General features: G+C 51.7%; 1 protein-coding gene and 1 long non-coding RNA gene across 2 annotated transcripts; both read right to left on the reverse strand.

Moving 5' to 3' along the window:
• Positions 1–483: 483 nt before the first annotated feature.
• On the reverse strand, positions 484–1,172 carry LOC146759091 (uncharacterized). The gene is made up of 2 exons (XR_014933065.1): positions 825–1,172; positions 484–659 (listed from the first exon to the last, which is right to left on the reverse strand). It is a non-coding gene; the product is annotated as an uncharacterized LOC146759091 (long non-coding RNA).
• Positions 1,173–1,216: 44 nt separating this feature from the next.
• On the reverse strand, positions 1,217–23,850 carry WLS (Wnt ligand secretion mediator). The gene is made up of 12 exons (XM_015870900.3): positions 23,704–23,850; positions 15,660–15,932; positions 9,937–10,061; positions 8,698–8,859; positions 8,118–8,254; positions 7,601–7,769; positions 7,338–7,435; positions 6,919–6,982; positions 6,392–6,535; positions 5,082–5,165; positions 3,443–3,596; positions 1,217–2,857 (listed from the first exon to the last, which is right to left on the reverse strand). Exons 1-12 carry the CDS (start codon positions 23,807–23,809, stop codon positions 2,748–2,750), a joined length of 1,626 nt encoding a protein of 541 aa, XP_015726386.1. The 5' UTR covers positions 23,810–23,850; the 3' UTR covers positions 1,217–2,747.
• Positions 23,851–23,866: the final 16 nt, after the last annotated feature.

Raw genomic sequence — 23,866 nt, forward strand, 5'->3', positions numbered from 1 at the left:
AGGTGGCTCAGTAACACCTCTGGAGCCCTCCCTGTGCTTTCCCAGTGCTTGTGTTCCTGCCCAGCAGCACAGGATGAGGCTCTGGGGAAACCTCTGAACCCCAGCAGCACTTACAGGCAACAAGACCTTCCAGAAATACACGAATTTCCCATATTTCCCCCACCCTCCTGCCCCCCCACCATTAAACCCAATTAACACAACGTTGTCAGCAGAGGGCAGCAAAGGACCCTGCTGGAGCCCAATGCCAAGTGCAAGGAAGGAGCTGCAGTGTGGGAGGGTGCTGGAGGCTTCGTGCTTATTGAACATTCATGAATTTGCTCCTTTGCAACCCAGCAGGGCCTGCAAGCACCGCCCTCCCTTCAGCTCCTCCCTGAGCCTCCGAGCAGCCCTCGGCAGGGAGCTCCCCTGCAATGTGACACGCTGTTATCAAGGCAGCTCCTGCTGCAGCGGTTGGGATTTTGAACTCAGTCTGTTCTCATCAAATTTCCCATTGTTTCCCAAGTGTAACCCCTGGGAAACTTTTATTTCTCATCTTGAAGGCAGCAGCCACGTAATTTAGTCAGTGCAGCATCCCCCACTTGCTCCATGGCCATCCTGAGAGCACTTTGCCTCCTGTGGGAAGGTGATGCTTGTGGCAGCCACACGCCTGCTGCAGGCACCTGGAGCAAGGCAAAAGGCACCGCCTTGAGCACCCACACTCACAGCCACTACCAGAATTTTGGGGTGGGATTTTACCCCATGCCCAGAGCCTTCCAGGGGAACAGCCCCAAGCAGTGGGTGCTTGGAATAGGGAATACAGCAGCAATGGAGGTGAGCACGCAAACCTTGAGGCCATGGTGGAGCCTGGACAAAAACCAAACAGCGGTGCAGACCTGCTCCCATCCCACGCTCTGCATCCTCTCCAGCCCCAGGGCTGCACCTTCTGCAACAGGAACTCGGCAAGTCCTGCAGAAACCAGGGAGAGCCAGCGCTGCCAGTGACTGCTCCCGAAGCAGGGAGCTGCAGGACATCATTGCAGCCATTGGCATCACAGCCCAAAGCGTCTGAAAAACGATGTGAATTATTCAAGTGAGTCACAGAATCATAACATTGGTTGGAAGGGTCAGATGTTTCCCAGCAGCACTCTGCACAGCTGCTGCCTGCAGCAAGAACCAAACACAAGGAGCAGCCCCAGCGGGAAGGCTGTAGCCCTGCAGCCATTGACCAGGCCTGCAAAAACCACAAGACCGTGTATTTTATTTAAATTAACAAATCTACACGTTTTCCAGGTTGCTTAAAAGCATTCTGTAAAAAGTGAACTCAACCTAAACAAACAAAGGATACACTTTAGTAAGATCCAGGGACTATTTGTGAGCCGTATGAGTAGAGCTTAGGGAGTAAGAAAGAAAACCAGAGACACGCACACAGCTCACACGTACACACACCCCGTAAACAAGTTGTTAGTGTTGGACACAAGATTTGGTTTTAAAGCTGCAATGCCCCATTTGTAAAAAGCCTTTACAAAAATGCAACGCTACACTACGCCGTAAAAGAAACCATGGACACATCTATGGGGACAACATAAATATCACGTAAGAACCCAGCGTAAGAAGAACATTAAAGTTGCAAAGTCGAGCGCTCAGCTGAGGGGGATGGAGGGGCTGGGGCTGTGCGTGCACGTAACTCACGTTGCGTGGCAGATCTGCTGCCATACACCCTGCTTGCTCTGCCTACCACTTGTTTCCTTCAGCACGTGGCTCATGAGCTTCTCTCTGCCACATGCTGAAGGCCCCAGCACTTGCACTGGGAGCACAGGAGCACCAGCACCCACCTTACAAACATACAAACTTAGCAGTAACGGTCAGCGTTCCAGTTCAAGTATCCAAACCCACCCGAAGGGACTTCTGCAAGAAGCATTCAGCACTTCTGAGCTACAGCCATTTCAGTCATTCAGACACAGCAGCACATGAGAGCCTTCACCTGGACTGGGGGCATCCACCACCACCCACAGCTCCCATCAGTGAGGAAGGGGCAGGAGCACACACTGCTCCTGTTGTCTGGCTTTCACATTCCCCTGTATGTAACAAACAGCCGTGAAGCCCGTGATGGAGCACGGAGGTTCTTCTAGGACTTAAAACATCACAGCCTGCCCTCCGCCCCAGCTGTGCCTCATCCAAGTGGCAGAGGATTGCTGTGGAGCTGCAGGGGGAAACACAGACCTCAAACATGGTTCAGTATGACTGTAGATGGCTGAGAAAAGCAGCCTCTTTTTCTTTTTTTACTGTTATACTGGGCACTGTGGGGTGGGGTGGGCTGGGGTTGGATGTGATGGCCTTGGAGTTATTCCAACTTTAATGATTCTGTGAAAAATGAGGCATTAACTCCAGTCCAGCCTGAGCCCCTGTCTGAAGTCACACACAAGGAGAAGAGCAGAAGTGCTCACCAAGTCGCCATCAGCACCAGCTTCGTGCTTAACAACAAAAACTGCTCAGGGTCAGGTCTGCCACCTCCTCACATCTGAATGTGCGACTTTGCGACATTAATGCTTTCCTAGCAGGTACTTATGTGCTCGAGAGTAACACAATATACACAGCCCTCCCCCCAGGAATAACTACACCATATGAAAGTTTACAAACGTTCTGCTCGGTGTCGCTGCTCTGTGGAGACACACAAGCTGTGGTGCTCAAAAGGCAAGGGACGTCAGACACGGCTCCTGCAGGAGGGCATTGCGTCGTCCTGTGCCCGCCACCGCACCCGACATCCCGGTGTCACTCCTGAGCCTCCTTGCGAGCCAGCTTGTAAACCTCTGTGGGGCCATCCACGTGGGTGATGGTGGTGGTGAGCTGGAGCTCCTCCCCGCTGCTCACCCCCAGGTCACCTGCAAAACACAGCGATGCCATCAGATGTTCCTCACAATGCACCTCTGCGCAGTTCCAGGGCAGAAGATCTGTTCTCCTCACTCTGGGCTCTCAGGAATTACCTGAGCCATGGGCTATTCTACAATGTGGCACAGGGTTGGAACAAGGTGATCTCTGAAGCCTCTTCCAACCCCTGCCATTCCATGCTTGAGTGAACGCTTTTATCTGAGGCCATTACAACACCAGCATGTTGGCAGATGAAGATCTCAGTGCTGCTGTAGGTCACTGAAAGGCAACCGAGCACTGACACTCTCCACTTGCCCAAGTTTCTGTTCTCTTTATTTTGCAGCTATGCAGTTACAACTGGGCAACACCAAGGAGCACAGCAAACCAACCTACAAGGTTCGGCTGAATGCTTAACCCTATCCAACCTAGTCAATAATTAAGATGTCTGCTAAAACAACAGAAGAACAAGCCGTCATTTGCACAACATTTCAGTGTCCTGAACATGCAGCTTTGGCAATAAAGGTGCACAAAAGGCATCACCCACTGTACATCTTTCTCCTGATGAAGCATTTGCAAGCAGACCCCTCAGAGCCACTCACCATTCGACTGATCCTCCCCGTAGTTCTTGTGTGACGGCGCATACAGGAACATGAGTGCGAAGACGTAGAGGTTCCACATCCCGTAGATGCCGGTGAAGAAGGCACTGTTCACCTGTATCGTGATGTCCCCCCACTTCCAGTGGCCTTCTGTCACCTGCCACAAGAAAGCAGACAGTCGGCTGAGTTAGCTGAGCTCTGCATTCATCCTGCTAAAATGCAGATGTGGCTGCTACAGCTCCAGCTTGGAGAACAGCAATGAGCAAAGCATCAGTGCCATGAGACCGGGGCTCTAGACACATAGCAGGGCATGTATCTATGAATTCTCTGCTTCAGCTCTGGTCTGCAAGGAAAAAAACACTGCTTACAATGGGACTATCAGGCTTCCTTTAGTTTATCATTCTTAAATGTGATCCGATCCCTCGTGTTCTGCAATATGTGGCTGCCACAGCTGATGTGTTCAGCAAAGGCCGCCACAAAAAGGGCAGTACCTTGGAGACAACCACTTACATCTGAGAACACAAGCCTTCTATAAATAGGCCTTCTATGCAAGGGGAAGCAGCATGAATAATGCCAAGAGCTGATCTGCTGGGTGCCTTCTTGCTGCTTCTCCTTTATGAGACCCAGGCTGACTGCAGCAGCCCCCACTGCAGGGATTTGTCAGGATTTACCCAGATATCACCAAAACTAATATTACACGGACCGTTCACACTGAAATGCTGTCTTTCTACTAAAGAAAAAGGCACGAGACAGCAGCACGCCTTCTCCTGATATGAAAACAGCAGGACATTCTGCTCCAAAGAGAAGCCACAGCAGCACGACCCTGCCTTCAGGGGAAGGCAAAAGCTCACCTTGAAAAGAGCTGCTGGACAAGAGCCTTTGTGTTACAGCTAAGGTCACTGATGCTCGGTGATGAACCAAATCACCAGCTGGAATTGGTGAAGATTGCTTCAGCATAGGCAGGTTTTTAGGAGCAAAGTCCCAGTGTTTTCCACTGGGACACACCACGTACCCCAAAGCATAAACAGTGCAGTGAAAGAGAACTTACTCCTACAGGGATAATTCTGTTGTACTGGATTTGCAAGGCTGTACACCACTGCTCTCCTGAAGCTGTTTATGCTTAGGAACAGCCCTAAATGGCAGCTTTGAAACAGATGCAATCTTAACAGCAAACTGTTACTTGAAGTAAACCATCAAAGTATATTTAAACAGCTATATAAGCTCATGCATACAGAGAGACTGCATCATAGCTCGGAATAAGTAGGTATAAATCCTGCTAGAAACAACAGGGTTGTGAAGTCAGAGCCCAGAAAGGCTGAATTCTGGCCTTTCTTTGTGGGTATAGAAAGCCACCAGATTCTTTTAATGTGAACAGAACATTTTTGCTCTTGCTGAGTTCTCAGAAGTGGCTGATATTTCAAAAAACACAGACCCTGTGAGCCAAAGGCCTGGGGGAAGTCTCAGACAAAGCAATTCCATGGCAGGGCTTCAAATACAGGGACACAATTTCTTAACAAGAGACTTATCACCAAACGTGCCTCCAAGACGCACATCTGATCTCTCTGAGCCTCAAGTGACTCCATCGGCCACTGCAGAATCTGGGGTGATATTCCCCAGCGCAGCTGGGTTTTGTCCCACTCACCTGGCTCACAATGAAGAAAATGACTGTCATAGCTGCACAAGCCAGAGTGATGAGCATCAGGAACTTGAACCTAAAGATCAGCCCCTGTTTGGAGAGAAATGTCACCGGTCACATTAACAGGATCCACACAAACACGTTCTTGTTTTTTAGCGTGTAAAGGACACGGGGATAAAAAAATAAAAGGAAGAAAGAAAGGAAGAAAGAAGAAAAAAAGGGTCCAACCCACGAAACCCCAAACCAAAACAACCTCCACCCACTCCTCTGCGCTACGTTCACGACAGCCAATATTCTCCGCTCCCCACACGTCTGCATTCCTCCCCAGTGCTCCGAGCGGGCCGTGCGTGTCCCGACAGCTCTTGCTTTCCATTACAGCTGCTTTTGGGACTGATTGATGAAGAGTTAACGTGGGAGAGGAGGCAGGGCGGGCTGAGCTGTGGGTTCCATCCACTGGACAGCCCACCTGGGGGCTCCCGATTTCTGTTCAGCAATGACTGCAGGGAGTATCCAGGTCTTAGCTAGGCAGCATGGTGCTGGGCTGTGATGGCAGGGGTCTGCATGGGCTGCTTCCCACCCCTGAGCCTACAGGAAGCTGCAGTATTGCTGAGTGCTTTCCAGAATTACAATTTACATTCTTCTGCAGTGCAAAAGCTAAGATGATCTATTTGAGGCTCTCAGCTGGGAATCCGGCTGTATTCTGGATTGGCTTTTGCTAGTTAAGTTTTTGCTTTGAAAATATCTGTGTTTTTTAAACAACTTCTGGAATTTTGATGGCAATCCCTGTGTGTGCATCATTACTGGGCTATAGAGTAACAACAAATGGCCATTAGCTTTACTTTCCCAGACCAGACTTGTGCTTGCCAGATGATTCTACTTACAGCACGGCCACAACAGCTCTATAGCACAAGCCAGCATCCTCTGCCTCTTGCTAAAGGGAAAGATGGAAGAGCTGCTCAATGTCTTGTGCACGTTCTTTTGAGTGCCGTTTTCACATGCATTTCGCATGCATTCCTGATGAGTGATAACCAACCTGCTGAAAGCCGACCATACTGCACAGAATGATGCTGGTGATAGATGGGAGCACAGCCGTAAAAACAACAGGCTCTCTCAGCTCAAGCGCCTGAAGTGAGCTGCTCGTGCTGTGCAGCAGGTAAAGAGCGAGGGCAGAAACAACACTCAGGGGCTACAAGAGGGGGAGGAAATGAACTGAATACGTCTGATTTTGGCCTGCAGTGACAGTGAAGGTTTCAGCAGAGCCCTCAGGTGAAAAGACATCTTAAAAACAAAAGCTGTGTACAGCAGGGAGTGACTACCTCGTAATGCAGGCGGCGGGCCTTGCTCATTGCTGGCAGGCTGGACTGCTTCCCACTGATGTTTCTGAACACTTGGAAGACCATAAAACACAGGAAGAGAAAATAGAGGCACAAGCAGATTCCTGCGACTATAATAAAGGCCATCTGAGCGGCAGAGTCAAAAGAAAATGGCATGAAATAAGAGAAAACATCATTTGGGTGATTCACTTCTTCTAACACGATCCCGATGGTCATTATTAACCTCCTGGTGGGAAGTCTGTGTTGACACCAGGACCTGGACCCCCTGTGCTGCCTCACAGATCTCCATGTCCCCGAGCACAGCACTGGTCCCAGTATCCAGCACCAAACCTCCCACCACAGCTTCCTTGTCCACCATGGGACCCCGCAGTACCCCGGCTCTGGCCAGCCAGGAAGAAGGCAGCCTCCTACGGCTGCAGGTATCAGGCAGCAGCACCCACAGGGCAGGCCCACCTTCCTTAGCCACCAACAATGAGTGCTAGACCTGCCCAGACCGGGTAGAAGGATACAGCCAGCTCTGTGCCAACCTCAGTGGTCCAGATGCTGTAGAAGGGGTTTTTCAGCTGCACTCCCCTGCAGAGAGAAGACACAGAGCTGTCATAGAGGCCAAGAGGCTCACAAAGAACCCCTCATCTGCTCCGCAGCCTGCAGAGAGCTGCCCCTGCTGCTTGTCCCTGTGGGGGAGAAGGACACAGAGGTGGGAGGCACGTCCTTCTGCCCCTACAGGACAAGACGTGCAGTTGTGAGGTGCCTAAAGGTCTCAGCATCTTCACTAGGAGTCTACTCCCCTCTCACAAGACAGGGCTGCACATCCACCCACATGGGTCCAAGGCACCATGAACCTGTGTGCTTGAAGGCAGCCACCAGCCTCTGCCCACTGCTCAGGGGAGGCTCCTGGGGCACATGGCTGGAGGGCTGTGACACCCACCTCTCACACATGTCGAAGATGAAGAGGCAGAAGGAGCCAACAGCTATGGGTCCAACCTGCTTCCAGTACCCCGAGAGGCGGTTCCGCTCATTCTGGTCCTAATTGAAGGATGGGGAGGAGGAGAAGTGTGAAAGAGCAAGTTATCCTGCAGTCCTCTCACCTGGAACCAGTCCCCAGAGCACTGTTTGCAATGCTCACCAAGGGATTCTGGTATTGATACAAGGGAGGGACATGGAAACCACCTTCTGTTCTGCAGTACCCACCATCATGTGCTCTCCGCAGAAGATGATCCAAAAGGACAGCAGCATGGCATAGAAAATGCCTTGTCGAATGTCCCCAAAGAGCAACATCCATGTCCAGTCAAATCCAATGGAAAACCACTCCACCGGGATGTTAATGAATGTCATGGAAATTCCCAGAGCAAAGATGACCCTGGAGAGACAGAAACACCATCTCTTTGCAGTTTGCAAAGCCACAGAAGCCAGAGTTGTGCCCCAAAAGTGGCAGGAAAAACCCGCGTTGTTTGGGCAGAGGCAGATTTCAAGGAAGGACTCAGCTCCTCCGGGGTAAATGCAGCTACTCCTTTTCTGGGGGGTTTACGTAACAGAAGAGATGCTCTGGGTGTTACTGGTGGAGGGAGTGGACAGGAGGGAGAACAGACAGTTCCTGCCTCCCAGCTGTTTGCCCTGCCTGGCACACTGACTGGCACGGCCAGGACCTGCTCGGCACGGATCTCCTTTGCCTCAGGGCCACCTTTCCCAGCACAATGCCCTCACTCACTTCTCCAGCAGGACAGGAGCGCGTGTCATCAGCGTGATCCGCCTCCAGTACCAGACCATGATGATCAGAATGCTGGGGGTGAGGAAGGTCTTCATGGCAAACCACACTTTTGTGAAGCCTCCGTTTTGGTGGATACCCTGAGGAGAAACAAAGCGTGATGTGATACAAGTTTTGGCACCATGCTTCTGCTTACAGGAGCCGGCAGGAGAAACACAAATTTATCGTGCAAGCACAGGTAAATGCAAGCAGCCTTTGAAAGACATGGTCCGGCCAAGGCAGGAAGGGAGCTTAGCCTGCTTAGCACCCAGACCATCTGAGGAGGCCTCAGAAGTCCCGGAAACAAAAGCCAAAACCCGCAGCTTCCACCATGAGGCAGAAGGTGGTCAGAGGCACTTCTGACACAGCACGGAAAAAAGCGAGCAGAGCTGCTCCCAGACAAGTAACAAGATACCATGAAGCTCAGTCACTGCGGGTGGGAAAAGCAGAGGCCAAATTAATGCAGCTCTCCAGACACAAGTCCTCCCACCGCCGTCTGCAGCCACCAGCAGCAGCTGGCTGAGTGCGGCGGGGCCAGGCTCACCACCAGGCGGATGTCCTTGATCTCCCCGATGCCCACATTAATGCCCTTCCTCTCGTTCACGGGCAGGCGGATGTTGATGAGGTAGTACTTGTGAGCCACGCTGCCGATCTCCATGAAGGGAAGGAAGTCGCAGTCGTAGTGACGGCCCTCAGACTCCAGGGTCTAAAGAGAGGATGGCAGGAGCACAGTCAGCTGCGTCCTGCAGCCACATGAGCCTCAGCAGTGAACTCAGCTGGGAGCATCACTGGCACTGACATCACCTGCACCTCCCATCTTATCCTGGGGACACAGCAGCCTGGGGACCTTCCTCCTTTAATTTTTTGGTTGTTTTGGGTCAGTGAGTTGATAGCGCTTAAGCTCAAAAAGGTTCACGTTTCAGGCTCCTAAACCCTGCTTCAATAAGTGCAGCCTTTCAAGATGAAAGATTACTCTGGGACCCAAAGTCCCTCCACCGGCAAATACAGCTTGAGCCAAAACTAATCTGCAACCTCTCCCACATGCTTAAATGTGGAATGTCTGAAGTGCTGTTTTACCAGCAGTATTCTCCATGCCTTACACATATTTACTGTGCATATATGGCTCTATGGAACAGTATGGGTGTAGAGGTTTTCTTCTGAGGGGGACTATGAGACAGGAGAACAAGGCACAGGGCTGCAAAAAGCATGCTGAAAACACCAGACTGATTTGAGCACAGGAATCACAGTCTGCAGCATGAAAAGAAATAGGTATTCAAACAGAATGCTCTGTTCTCGCTGCTAGTTGTGCTCCTTACTCATAAGCTTTGTAGCTGTTGTGCGTAAGCTTTGTAGCCTGAGGCTTTAAGGAGTTATTTTAAGCGACTCCCACCCTGCGGCACTCTGTGAGCGCTGCAGTATGTTTCTTTGCCCCCTCTGAATAACAAGGTTTTGTGCATCACGGAAGCACAAGGCAGAAAGGTCTAAAAGCTTTAGAGTGGTGTGGGGTACACAGGCCCCAAAGCCTCTGACTCTGCCTGTAGCTGGATCTATGCACTGACCTCACACCTCCCTTACCTACTGCCCAACTTCGTCTCTTATACCACCAAACAGAACCAGATTGCATGTGGAGCTCATTCCATTTTTAAAGCCTTAGAGCCAAGAGAAGGCGGCAAGCTTGAAAGCTACAGGTGAACAATCCTAAGGAGCACCAGAAAGAAAAGGAAGAGAACAATCCCCACTGCTCCCCACACCTCCCACCACCAGCACCACCAGAACACCTTACTTTTGGGGAGCCAAAGGTGCATTTCAGCTTCCTGATCTCTATTGCATGTGCTATTTCTTGCCAATCGTTAAACATGTCATCACGATACGCTAAGGACACATCCAGGGTAATTTCTGCATTTTCTTCTGCAAGAGAGAGGAAACATGGAGATTCTTAGGAGTGGTACAGAACACCACAAAGGTAGGAGAGCCTCTGCACGTTGAAAGGACCTATGAGAGGCACAGACTTTTTGCATTCCAAACAGCACAGCTCAAATGACCCTTACCAATATATTTCTCTCCTTTATTGTAGAAGAGAAAGAACCTGATTTTTACCAGTCACGAAGTTCGGGCATCTTGCTGACATACCATGACATAGCTGAGCTATGATTGTGGGTGAAGAGCATTACTTATTCATGCAGCATTAGGAGCAATAATCTGGAATCCAGATGGTTACAGAAACACACAGCCACCAGCAGCCCTCACTGTGGGCTGGCCCACATTGCTGCTGCAGGTAGCACAGGGGTACACAACTGCTCCTTCCACATCAGGATGTGGCAGAATGCATCACTGCGTTTACTTCCAGTTGACGCTGAAGCAGCATTTGCTCACAAAATAAGATGAAGCATACAACTGTATGTGCTGTACGTGGTTAGGTGAACCGTGTAAGGGAGAAACTGTGCAACTAATGGTACACTTTGTTCATTCAGATGTGATAGTCATCCATTGATGTAGCACCGGGTTTCTGCTGGATGTAGATCACCTGCCATAAACATTAAGGCCCAACACCTTAAATAAGAAGGCCTACAATTTGCTTCTTAACACAAGTGTTTCTGCCAGAGAGATCTTAAATGACTCCTGCACATACCATGTAAATGAAGCCTTTCTACATCAGGGCTTTGAGGTCCCCCCAGCCCAGCACTGACTCCTTTCTGCTTGCACAGAGGCAGCAGCCTGCACATCAAACACACACAGAGCTGACACATCCAGGTACAGAACCACACAGCACGTTCATACTGCCCCACACCTGGAGGGAAAACTACAGGGGCAAATAATGAATTAGGAGGGGAGGGTTCCTGGGTTTCATGTCTCTTCTGGACCTCCTTCTAGGAAGAATAAGGGGAATATGGGGCATACCTGCCTTTAAAAATGCTCTTGCTAGGATTTGCTGCAAGGAGGAAATGGGGCTAGAACACTTTCTGAGGGACTCCAAGCGAGTCAGCTCATGAAACTGAAAGAATTACAGCTGAAGTCTGCCAAGCAGTAACACAAACAGCTTAAAAACCCAAGGCAAGCCTGTACCAGCTCCACCAGATGTAAAATCCTCCTCTTTACCAGGCACGGCTCCAAGGGAAGGCTCTGAAAGAGGCACACGTTCTGCAGCACGTGTGTGCTACAACCTAGTCTGCTTCCATCCATCAGCAGCCCCTCAGAGAGCTGCTGGGGCTTCATGTGCACTGCTGCTCACTGTGCCAGGGCCCAGACACTGCTCTTGCTGCAAGCTGCTCGTGCTCACTGCTGCTAATTGCTCACACTTGCAGGTCCCTGGAATGATGCAGCAGCACGCCTGGAACGCTCTGCTGCTCCAAACAAATCTGGCCTTCATATGCTGCAGGGGACCCTTTCATGCCCACAAGGAACTTTGTGCATGGGATATGCACGTCCCTTATATCTGTCATCTTTTTCAGTCACATTTGTGTGGGGACTACGTGGTGGCACACTCATCCAAAATGATGGGAAGGGGCGTGGATGGGATCGGCGGTTTCAGCTTGCTATTTATACAGCGCTTGGAGGTGGTTCTGTTATGCCTTAATGTGGATGCAACTAGATTTTTCTGAGCATTTCTTTGCACACATGTGATCTGCACCATCTCGACTGATATCGAGCTTCTTCCCACAGGCACTGGTTAGGTTTCCATGAAACATGCATTTGCCATCTCAGATCCGCTATTTAGAAGACCAGTGAAAACAGATAAATGGGAACATAAGGTTGAACTTGGCCCAATTAAAAAGAACTGCAAACTCCATTTCAGAAGCCATAAAACCAACCGGAATGCTTGGGACTAGATCCAACAAAAACAGCTTTCGTTATTTCATCTCTGTAATCCAAGTGTTGCTGCTGCCATCGAGGATGAAAACCAGACAGCAGAAAATATATCCCAGTGTGTTTGCAAAGTAATGAGTTATCATCCATGCCTGAATCTCCATCATTCTCTACATGGGGGTAACATCTCCCCTGAGATTAGAGTTTGGTGTAAAGGCCCTTCAAGGCGGTCAACACAGGATACATACATCTCTGTACAGGAACAACCAAGGACACTGACTTGTTTGGCTGAAACTGAATAAGGAAGAGTCCTTGCTGCTGTACTCCACTCTTCCATGGAGGCATCCACCTCCACGCACCTCTGGCACCTTCATCCCCATCACACAAACCCATATGGGACAGTTCTGAGACCAGAAAGCATCGGAGCAGCCACATCCCAAGAGATCTCTGGTCAGCGGTACAGGGGTGAGCACTATGGCCTTCCCAGTAGATAAGCAAATGAATAATATAGAAATGAATAAGCAAAAAAGTGAATTCAGGCTGAGAAGAGGCTCAGAAAAGCAGGAACAGAGTGCAGTGCTTTAATTATTCAAGGCTGAGGCACAGCAGGAGGGGAAGAACCGCACAAGGAAGGAGGAGGACAGGCTGGCAGGAACCTTCGCTCCGCCTTTCAGATGCAGGCATTCAAGGAAAGTCATGGTTTGGTTCCTCCATGCATGCCAAACAAGATCCTCCAGAAATTCCCGAAACAAAAGGTATGAATATGCAGACAGAAATCTGCCTTATCCGGCACCAGAAGCCAGAGCTGTGCAAGTCAGGCCTGGTGCAGAGCAAAGCCTCAGCAATCCTGGTCAGCGCAGAGCATGGAGATACTGCCTGGGTCATCTGCAGCCCAGCAAACCAGCTCTGGTGTTGGCAGCACAGTGCCAACCTCACTAGCATCACAGGTTGATCTGAATACACCTACCAAGCTTGTCTGTGTTCATTTTGTTATGTGTTTGGTTGGCCTTGCTACCTGTGCGTTCCAGGGATGGCCAACTATGAGATGATGCCATCCTGCTGGGGCTGCCAGCCCAGAGATCTGACACCACCAGTCACAGGACTGTTAGCAAACAACTCTTCAATGAATGCTCAGCACTGCAGGCTGCCCAGGGCTGAGGGGAATCCCTGTTCCTGGGGGTGTTCTGGAGCCGTGGGGATGTGGCACTGAGGGATGTGGGGGGGTGGGCTGGGCATCCCTGAGGTCTTTTCCATTGTGACTGGTTCCATACACAGGCGTGGGGCTGCTTTGTGCCTCCCATGCTCTCAGCACAGCCAGAGTTTTGGTGCATGTTCCTGCTGACTGTTCAGCACCCAGGAGCTCCTCCAGGATTCACTCTAGCACAGTATTCACTCAGGGCATCCTCCCTGCCATTACAATAGCCTAAAAATACAGAAGTCGTTTGGGAGACAGCTGTGTGCCAGCTGCGTGCTAATCCTGCTATCTGGGCTGAAGCTCATGTAAGCAAACAGGAGAAACTTTACAATCATTTGCATTATGCTTCCACACTTCACTAACTCTAAAATTACAAAGCCGAGCAGAGGCCCAAATCACACAGATTGGAACGGGAGCACGCAGCTGTGCACAGCTTCCTTCTAAAGCAGGGCAGCCAGGAGTCTCTCACTTATTCATATTTTAAACTCGCTGGGTATAAAAAAAGAGGTAAACGTTTGTCTGGAGACAGAAAACTCATAGCAGACCCTCCATACCATCCTGTTTGCCCTCTGATAAACACGGGTGTCCTTAGCCAACCCCCGGCTCTGAGCAGGGCTGGTGCTCCCCATTAAGGCAGACGGCCCAAACCTGTGGCAGTGCAGGTCAGAAAATGAGTGACAAATGAATCTCCCATGTGCACAGGGGAACCATCCTGTGTCACTGGGAAACAAGAGGTGAAGCTGAGCCCACCTGCTCTGCAGAGCCAGTTCCAATTGTATGTTAAATGAAGCTCTTGAAGCGCAGTTAGCAGCAAGATCCAGATGCATGCAATTATTTTAGGTTAAGAAGTTCCTTGCTTTTTTTTTTTTTTTTTCCTTTTAAAATCTGTTACAACACAATTTAGCAAGTAAGTGTTATCCGCTTGTTTTGCAGACTTCACACTTCATTTGCATCTAACTTCAGCTTGACAAAAAGGGGAGGAAAGCAGCATTTCTAAGCTTTCCTCAGCCAATGAAAGGAAACTTCAGGACGTGCCAATAAGCTCTCACAATGCAGAGTATTGGCAGGCCTCTCTCCAAACACTTCTGACAACCTGGGAGCTCCAAGTGAGCCCCCAGCGCTGGGGAGTGGGGCAGCCCATCCCCAAGACATGGCTCTTACTGACCAGACAAGCTGTTCTGCTTTTAACCTCAGTTCCCAGCCTTGAAGGAGTTGGTGACTGAGCAGCTCGAGTAAGAAGAGGAAGGAAAGGCTCTGCAAGTGCGGGAGAAATGACTGTCAAAAGCTCGTTAAGCATTTTAAGAGCCTGCCCCAGGTGCTCGGCCAGGTGCTTATTCCAGCTCAGTGCTTCCAGCCTCAGAACAGCGATGGCTCTGTGTGATGGCTCTGTACAACTGGCTCTGTGCAACAGCTTGGTGAAGCCTGGGAAGTGAGGAAGGCACAAAGCTTCTCCATATGTTAGAGATGATTATAGGGTTAAGAGTACATGCACGCTTTAGAAAGCCCCATTTTTAACTTCTCTTAGTGCCCATAAGCTACAAGGCTGCTCCAGCCAAACAGCCGCCAAGGCCCCAGTTTAGACCAGTCTGAGAGGCAAACTGTTTGTTTGCTGTCACTTGTTAAGAGAGGGATTTTCCACAGCTTCAGAACACGCTGACACACCTACAGCTGTCTTTTGGTAGGGGGCAGAGCAGCTGCCCGAGCTGCTCCTCACTTCTCTGCAGTAGGTTTGGGGTGTCCCTGTATGGTTTGGTCATTTCATTTGGACCACTGTAGCTTCAAGGTGAACTAACTATTTTGCATCCATGTTTTTCAAATGCAACCCAAACACCAACGAATCTCAGCACCTGCCAGAACCTGTTTTGTGTTCACAAAACACTTTGAAGTTGTACAGAGGGCCGCGGTTTAGTGGGGAAATACTGGTGGTAGGTGGATGGTTGGAGTGGATGGTCTCAGAGGTCTTTTCCAACCTCACCGATTCTATGACTATGTGACCGGAGGCAAAAGTTGCCCCCACAGGGCCTAGATCTACTGCAAGCAAGTGCTGGGCACTACACAACTTGAACTACCTGGGAGTACTGCAAAAGCCCCCCAGAGTGCATGCTATGAAAGCAAACTATTGGATTTAAACCAGGGCAGGCCTTAATTTTACACAGATTGAGAGCAATGGGGTAAGGAGGAATGGTTTTAAACTAAAAGAAGGGGGAAGGATTGCAGTAGATACCACAGGAAAGTTCTTCCCTCAGAGGGCAGTGAGGGCCCAGCGCTGCAGCCCAGAGCTGTGGCTGCCCCATCCCTGGAGATACCCAAGGCCATGGATGGGGCCCTGAGCACATGGGTTATGGAATGGCCCACACTGTACCATCTCACTGCTAACTCCTGCCTCTCTGCATCACCTCCCTGCATTTGGGTGCTCAGCAATTAACACACAGTACTGCACACAGGCAACACGAAACCGATGCTGGGAAACATGCACAGTAAGTAATAATAGGCAGGGTGCAACTTACTCAGGTCATTGTCCATCTTGAAGGCAATGTCCAGCTGCATGATGAAGAGCATGAACTGGAACCAGGGGCTCATCTCCTTGCTGGGGAGAGGGATGTGCACAGCAAAGACAATGTCATTGGCCTCGATCTGCCTGCTGATGGCCTCGTCAAAGTCCTTGAGCTTCTCACAGTGGTTGGGTCCCCAGGGCATCAGCCACTTGGTCTTGTGGTGGTTTTTTCTTACATCAATGCACTTAACCGACATGTAAGGAACAGCTGTAGTGGGGCTGGGAGCTGCAAGGGAAAGAATTGAGCTTTTAGAGTCTTTAAGCATCCTGTGCAGTGAATTCTCCACCAAAACATGCAGCTCCCTTTTCAACTATTTGAAGGCAACTCAAAACAAACACATCAAGTGATTCTGCTTCACAGCTCCTTGATCCTGCAGTCAGTTAACCTTGTTATGTCTGCAGATGTAATGGGATCAAATCCAAATTTAGCCAAAGCTAAAGAGGTGTCCTGCCCCACCAGCAGGGTGCTCAGCAGGCACCATCCACCTTGTGTCAGGGAGATGCCCAACAACCCACATAGACAGCTAAGCCACAGGCAATCTGCCTGTTCTGGCTTTACATCCAGGGGGAAATGGTTGGAAATACAGGGTGCAAACAGGGATAAAAGAAGAAGACAAATGCAATCAGTCTTCAGCCAGTCCTCCACCACTGAATGCCAGCACAGACACCTCCACATCTCCCAAAGAAAAGGCTTTGAAACACTGGAATGCGTTTCCTCACACAGCTGTGCCCCTCAGAGCCCTCCCCTGAAGGCAGTTCAGCCTTGCTTCTGTCACCCTTTGGTAAGCCAGAATTTCAGTGCTACTGCATGGACTGCAGAGCTGGTGAGCTCTGACTGCAGCCGATGCGACCTGGAGGTGCCAGCAGTCAGAGCTCAGTGGCAGTTCTGCTCCTCACAGCCCACGGTCACAGAAGCAGCACAAGTGTGCACAACAGGCAAAGCATTCTGCTGCCATTGAAACAGAGCTGCCTTATTTTCCAAAGTATTATTCATGAAGCATCAAGACGTGCTCTCATTAGCTTCTTCCAGGTTCACAGGTTTTGGAAGGCAGAAGGAACAAGTTAACACTTCTTAAGCTGTTAAAGAGTTTTATTTATTTCTTCAAACTTCTGAGGCTGACCAAACCTGTTCTATCCTTTTATGAAGGAAAATGGGGAGAAGTTAGAAAGTTAAGAGCAAGTTCAGTAATGTAAGAGCGCTCCAATGAAAAATGAGGAGCACTGAAACAGTCCTGCACTGTGAATTAAAGCAGGAGGAGCACGCAGAGCAACAGGCAATTGGATGCCAGCACCTGCAGGGAAGAAGGGAGCTGGGGAGGCTGGGTATGGTCTGCAACCACACCAACAGTGGGATGGAGCAGCAGTGCATTAAACACAGAACTCGTATGGCACCGTGTTCTCCCACCATGGCTCAATGCAGAGCCTGGTAGCAGGGCCTAAAACTGCAGCTGTGAGCAAGTTCGAAGAACACTGCTGAGAAATAAGGCAGGGAGTCAGGCCAAGCCCTCTCAACTTGGTAAGGTCTGTGTGATTTAGAAGTAGGCATTTCGGAATTAGGAGATACAGTTACTTCTGCAGGGAAGGCTCATGTGTCCCGCTTTGATGCAGCTCATTACAGCCATAAATACACGTTTTCATCACAGGCTGATTACAATTTTAAAGTCCTGGCATGCTGACACAAGCATCCCCCTGCCAAAGTTACAGCTTAGAGGAGCAGGAGACAATTCCTATACATTCTTCTCCTCGGGAGCCACGCACCAAACAAACGTCGGTGCTTGGCTTGGGTTACTTGTCTGGCTCCATTCCCATTAAATTCAAGCAAGTGTCGAACCGAGTGGAAAAAAACGCTTCGGGGAAACTGCAGCCAAGTCAACTAACAGCATTACAAAGTGCTATGCAAAACAAAGCGAGCATCAAGGGACTGCAGCCGGCAGCGGTGCCAAGCAGGCTGCCTTCAGCCGCTCGGTCCGTGGGCTGCGAGGTGGGGTGGCTCTGTCTGACGTACTGTGTGATGTATATGCCTGCCCACAAAGAGCGCCGGGGCAGTTTTTGCTCAGCGGCAGATAAGCCCCAGCCACGTTCCTGCTGTGCCGGCTGGGATGAGGAGTCAGGCCCTTCCCCAGCCGCAAGGCAGGAGGCGGCCTCCGCCCTGTGGGGCCGCTGGGACCCGTGGGAGCCCCAAGGACATCCCGGGTCTGAGGGCTGGGGCCACTCCACGGGTGCTGAGGAACCTTCCAGGCCATTGTCTACGAGAACATTTGTATGCTCAAGCTGGCGTAACTCTGTCCGCAGGACAAAGAGGCCACTAAAAAGGACACAGGAAATCAGAAGCCAAATTCAGCTTTGAATGATCCCAAACTGCTCAGCCTTGTGTTGAATCATGAGCTGTGATTCATCTGGGACTCAGAAGATGGCGAGGTTACACAAAAGCTTCAAAGGAGAGGAGCTGAAGGAGGCATCTCATCTCGGCAAACTTCACATCTCCTGACGGCACTGGTCAGAGAAGCCAGAGATGCTGCGAGCTGATCCAGCACAGTGTTGTATCAGCACTGGCAACCATCCCACTGCCAAACACTGAGGGCTTTTCTCCTCCATCTCAAGTGCAATCAAAATTCTTCCACTTCCCATAGACTACACAGAGCAGGAGGGAGCACCCATCACACAGCTGGGACCACTCAGCTCACCAGCCCTGCACCCAGCCCTGCACCCAGCCCTGCACCCAGCCCTGCACCCAGCCCTGCACCCAGCCCTGCACCCAGCCCTGCACCCAGCCCTGCATCCAGCCCTGCACCCAGCCCTGCACCCAGCCCTGCACCCAGCCCCACATTGCTTGGCCGAGCTCTGCAGGAATGGAGCATCCCATCCCGTACACCCAGTGGCGGTGGCAGCCATGTCCCCAGCTGGGACAGGGGCACGTGGGCTGCAGGTGCCTGGCAGTGCTCGGCCCAGGGGCAGATTGAATGAAACAAACTGATCTTTTCCATTCATTTTGCAGAAGTTTCAGTTCAGACCCAGCCATCCCAGCTCAGCTGCTTAAAGAGGCAGGTGCCCATTCCCCAGCCAATACGGGCACAATTAATTAATGACAAAATCCTACCCTCCATTCTGGCTTTTGTATAAAAATGCCCTTATCAAAGCTTCACGTTACAGAGCTACGCTTCCTCAGCCAGCCTGTTAAAGATGAATGCAAAGAATTCTCAAGCAAATCCTTCCTCCCTAACCCTGCACACAGGGCGCTCAGCCCACGCAGCACAGCAGCATCCTCTTCTCCCACGCGTGTCCTTCCCTCTGGGATATATATTTTGCACCTTCTCATCTAGAACACCTACAGCACTTCCAATTAACTACTGACCCTTGCTCTCTCACCATAAACAAGCCCTTTACAAAATCTCAATTGCATTGTGTCTACATTGATTAAAGCTTGAATCCCACTGACCTCATGCGGTGTTAACTTCTCCCATGCACCGGGAGCATTCTGCTTTTCTACTCAATTACCCCCTTCTGTGCAGAGCCATCACTACCCAATGAGCACACACAATGGGCTTCTGCTTCATTACACTAACCAACAGCAGGATAGGAATAAACAAGCTAATTTATCATCCAACAGAAGGAGGTTTTCCAGCTAGAGCGGTGAGAACCTGAATAACGTTATATTTACTTATAAATTCATGTTTATTACAGCACAAAGATTTTCCGCCTCCCTCCTTGCTAACCTTGCTGCTACCGACCCGAGCACTGCAGAAACCCTTCCTTTCCTCTGGTCTAACGCCGGTTACTGTTTCTACAAGCCTACATAGAAGTCACTTTGTCTTGAGATGGAAGGCAGGTTTCACATACAGAACTGCTGTCTATTCAAATAATCCACTGGATCTCTAAAACTAAGCAAAGTTACAGCAGCGGTGCCGGTGCAGCTGGGCAACAGTGGCTCTGCCTGCCCCAGCTCATCTCTCGCTCCTGGGCTGTAGGAATGAACCTGCCTGAGCAAACGCAGCCCAGCTGTGGGATTCCCAGCCCACATCTGCACCCCGCATCCAGCACTTCCCAGAGGTCAGAAGCTGCGGGTGCAGCAGAGCCCCTTTGGAGCAGGAGGAGCCATGAGCTGATTCGCACTGAGCTGCAGCCGCCCAGACGCCACGAGATCCGGCGGTGTCACACACACAGTCGCCTCGGGGGCTGCTCAGGGCTGGAGCTGGCACAGAGGTGCCGTGCACACCCCTCCTCCTTCCCAGGCACCACGCAGGACTGACGCCTCCACTACAAAGGCCGGGGCTGTTACCTGCCGCACAGCAGCCATCCCGCCGGGCGGTTATCGCTGCAGGGCAGCCCGCACACCGACTGGTGAAGCCGAGTCCAGGCAGCACCAAACAGAGCTGCAGGAGCAGCTCCCGCGGCACATAAGCTGCGAGGGGCAGCACATCTCGGACACCAGAGAGCTTTAGTTCAACGTGATGCAACTGTGAGAAGAGCGGGGAAAGGAAAAAAATAAAGAGAGACAAAGATTAGCCCTAAGGATTTACAGCCCTGACGGCCGCTCCTCCACACCCCGGCACAGCCCTCAGCCCGGGAGCTGCCGCTTCCAGGCACATTTGCCCATTCTGCTACAGTTGCAGCTCTTACAAAGAGGAATTGGGCAACAATGACCTTTCACGTCTGCTCTCCACCGCTCCCAGAGCTCTGCCAAGGCTGCAGCGCTGGGAATGCACTGCACAGGGCACGGCATTGGCATTCATGGCCACGGTGCAGTGCTGTGCCAGGGGGCTGAGCTGGGCCTGGGGGCTGCCATAGAATCACAGAACGGCCTGGGCTGAAAAGGCCCACAGTGCTCATCCAGCTCCAACCCCCTGCTGTGTGCAGGGTCACCAACCAGCAGCCCAGGCTGCCCAGAGCCACATCCAGCCTGGCCTTGAATGCCTGCAGGGATGGGGCATCCACAGCCTCCTTGGGCAACATGTTCCAGTGCGTCACCACCCTCTGGGTGAAAAACTTCCTCCCAAGATCCAACCTAAACCTCCCCTGTCTCAGTTTAAAACCATTCCCCCTTGTCCTGTTGCTGCCCACCCTCACAAACAGCCGTCCTGTTTATACCCTCCGGCTCCCTGCCCTGGTAGCCCTGGGGTGGGCCCTGCTGCCTCCTCCCCCCACCTCAGCCCGAGGAAGGTAATGAAATCCCAGGAAAGGAAAATAAATCCTGGAAACTCAGTGCTCGGGAGCCAAAGCCGACACGTAGATAATGAGCCGGGATTGTTGATAGCTGCTCAGCCATTTGCACTCATGACTCATTATCTCTCTGGGCAAGACACACGAGCAGCAGTTTTATTGGCTCCAGTCAAAACAACTCTGCTTTCCCCCCTCCCCTCATTCTTAAAGCAAGAGAAGGAAGCAGAGCTGCTTGCTCCCAAATGCATCCCCTCATCCCTGCGAGGAAATAAACGCCTTTCCCTCTCCAATCAGTTACACTTGCAGAATATATGGCCAGCTGTAGGACTGCTGCATCCACTACTGAGTGCTGGTACACAAAGCCAGCTCTGGAGCAGGAAGGAGGTAACCCTGACCATCCCGATGTAATCTGCAGTGCTGGAAGGAACCGCCTCCAAGTGGGCTACGGAGCAGCTGCCCAAGGAGGGCTTTGGCTTTGGGGGCAGCTTCTTCCACGGGGAGCAGCAAAGAAACAGCCCCATAAAACCGCCCCTTCCGGCACTTCTCACACCTCGGCTTTGCTGAGCTCCCACAGATGCCGCAGGAGCTCTGCTGTGAGCAATGACTCCTGTGTGCCTTCATCTCATGTTGTGCCAATGCACGTTTCTAAGCAAAAACCCACGGGGATGCTGATTGATTGAAGTTCTGCATCTGAACAGAAGTGCCAACAGAAATATGCCGGAGTTTCCTAAGGCTCACATAAATAGTTTGCTGTTCACAAACTCCATGGAGGACCAGCACTGGCAGAAAGCACAGCTCCAGAGGAACGCAGCTTCCCGGCCGTATCAGGTACTGATGTGTTGCATTTGTGTATTTTCTACTTGCAAAATAATCTGTTAAAATAGAGCACTTAGTCATTGTTTTGAAACATGACCTGACTCCCTGCTAGAGGAACGGCCGCACTCGCTTTGTAGCTGCACTCCCGTTGTGGACATATTTTGGTTTGTCTAGACCTGAACTAACTAAAATAAGCGGATTCTTGTTGTCTGTTTGGCGTGCTGGATCAAACCAGACCAGGTCACTATTTCAGTGGCACCTCAGCTCTCATCCCCCCCATGCGCTGCAGGAGCAGCATTACTCACAGCCCAGCCCCATCCTGGAGGGCACTTTGCAGAACAGCCACAGACCCACCTGGGTGCTGCATTAACACACTAATACCTGCACACAGACTCAAAGCTGGGTTTTGCAGCGATAGAAGGTCTGCCCATAACAACCCCTAGGACCCACCAGCAGGCAGGAGGTGCCCTGTATGATCAACACAATGTCACCCTGGGTCTGAAAAAGGCATCGAGCCCTGAGTCACTGCCACACTGCCTGCAGCTCCCAGAGCCCAGCACTGGGCTGGGCCCTAATGAGAGGCATTTCTGGTGTGTGTACGGCAGATCCAAGCTCTGTTCAGCTTCATAGGGATCTCGAGATGAAAGGAAGCGGTCTGTTCAGCCCATGCAATACAAACACATCTGTTTATCACACCTGCCCCCAGATGAAGACAGAAGCAGAGCTTTCAATAGGTTTGTTCTGTACACACAGCTCGTGCTTTACGAACATGGAGAGCTCTGCTGCAAAACAAAGACACCCCTATGAACACGGAGCACAGCTTCTCTGCACAACACGGGCCAAGGAACCGTGAGTGTCCAATGAATCAGCACTGGGTTCAGTAACCTGCGTCTGAACCAGTTCCTTTGGAAGCAAAGGGCAGAAAACCAAATCCTGGTGTTGTTCAGAGCGGGTTTGGGCCCACGGGAGCAGAAATCTCGGGTTCTAGCCCGATGTTGCCAGGGGCTGCTTTGTGATGGAGCAAGAGGAGGATGAAAGCAAAGTTTTGCTAATTACACTTAGCAGAATTTCTCCAGCTCCTACAGAGCCGCACTGCTCAGGGATCGGAGCGCGGGGCACCGGCAGAACAATGGAGCTGCCCTCGGAACGCGGCTGCCGCTATTCAGCTCCCCTGAAATAAAGATCGCTGCAAGAGCGTCGGACTCGCGATCCCCCCAACAAAAAGGGCGACGCGTGGCAGCCGCGGAGCGCACGGAGGCGGCCACGGGACACGGCCGGGCTGCCCGACCCTGCGGGCCGCAGCGCTGGGGGGAACCCGGGACGAACAGCGTTGTGGGGTGGTGGTGCTGGTGGTGGTGCTGGTGGTGGTGGTGGGGTGCGCTTTGCGCTGCCGCCCGGAGCCGTCCCCGCCCGCTCCGCTTTCTAGTACCACCGCCAGCCCCGGCACTGCCCGCAGCCCGCCCTCCTCCATCTTTCTCGCTCCATTCCGCAGCGTTACCCGACGCCGCCGCCCCGGGACGGGCGGCCCCCCCGACCCCCCTGCTCTCCTTATTACTGTTAGCATCGCTTTCCGCCTGGCGAGCGCTGCCGCAGGCAGGAAGGGCTCCCTCCTCCCGCAGCCCGGAGATGGGGAGGCGGTAAGGAAAGAGGGAGAGCTGAATTAACAACTAAGAACAAAAACAGAAAGGAAAAAAAACGAGGGGAGGGGGATGGAAAAAAAAAATAAAGATGAGAGGGAAAAAAAGCCCAAAGAGAAGCGGCCGCGCGTTCGGCTCCAGGGCCCCGCGGCACCGGTCGCCATGCTGACGGCTCCCTCCTTTCTTCGGCGCACGCCGAGCAGGCCGGGCAAACTTTTCCGTGCCCCTCCGGCTCGGCCCGGCAGCCCGGCAGCACAAAGGGCCCCGCCGAGCTCTGTTTGCTTAACGACAAAGCCGCGCTAATGAGCTCATGGAGGCGCGGCGCTGACACCGGAACGAGCACCGGCACCGCGGCGGGGGGAGAAAGTTTGGCCCGTTGGCACTCACCGATCAGACCTCCCACCAGAAAGGCGATCACTTGGAACACCAGCAGGATCCCGCCGACGATGCACAGCTTGCGGGTGCTCATGTTCTCGATGATGGCCCCGGCCATGGTGGCGGCGGGGCCGGGCCGGGCGCGGCACTGATTGCCGTGATTGTGGCGGGGCGG

The sequence above is a fragment of the Coturnix japonica genome, chromosome 11, assembly GCF_054131305.1.
Source record: "Coturnix japonica strain WE chromosome 11, WE-NBRP24, whole genome shotgun sequence".
NCBI classification, from domain to species: Eukaryota; Metazoa; Chordata; class Aves; order Galliformes; family Phasianidae; genus Coturnix; species Coturnix japonica.

Bases quoted from the DNA above. Each gene is read 5' to 3' on its own strand.
- WLS (XM_015870900.3), bottom strand. From the start codon at position 23,809: ATGGCCGGGGCCATCATCGAGAACATGAGCACCCGCAAGCTGTGCATC. The intron at 8,255-8,697 runs GTGAGCCTGGCC...GTTTCTCCTCAG, and splicing joins TCAAGGACATCCGCCTGGTG to GGTATCCACCAAAACGGAGG. The intron at 2,858-3,442 runs GTGAGTGGCTCT...TGTGTTTTGCAG, and splicing joins CGGGGAGGATCAGTCGAATG to GTGACCTGGGGGTGAGCAGC.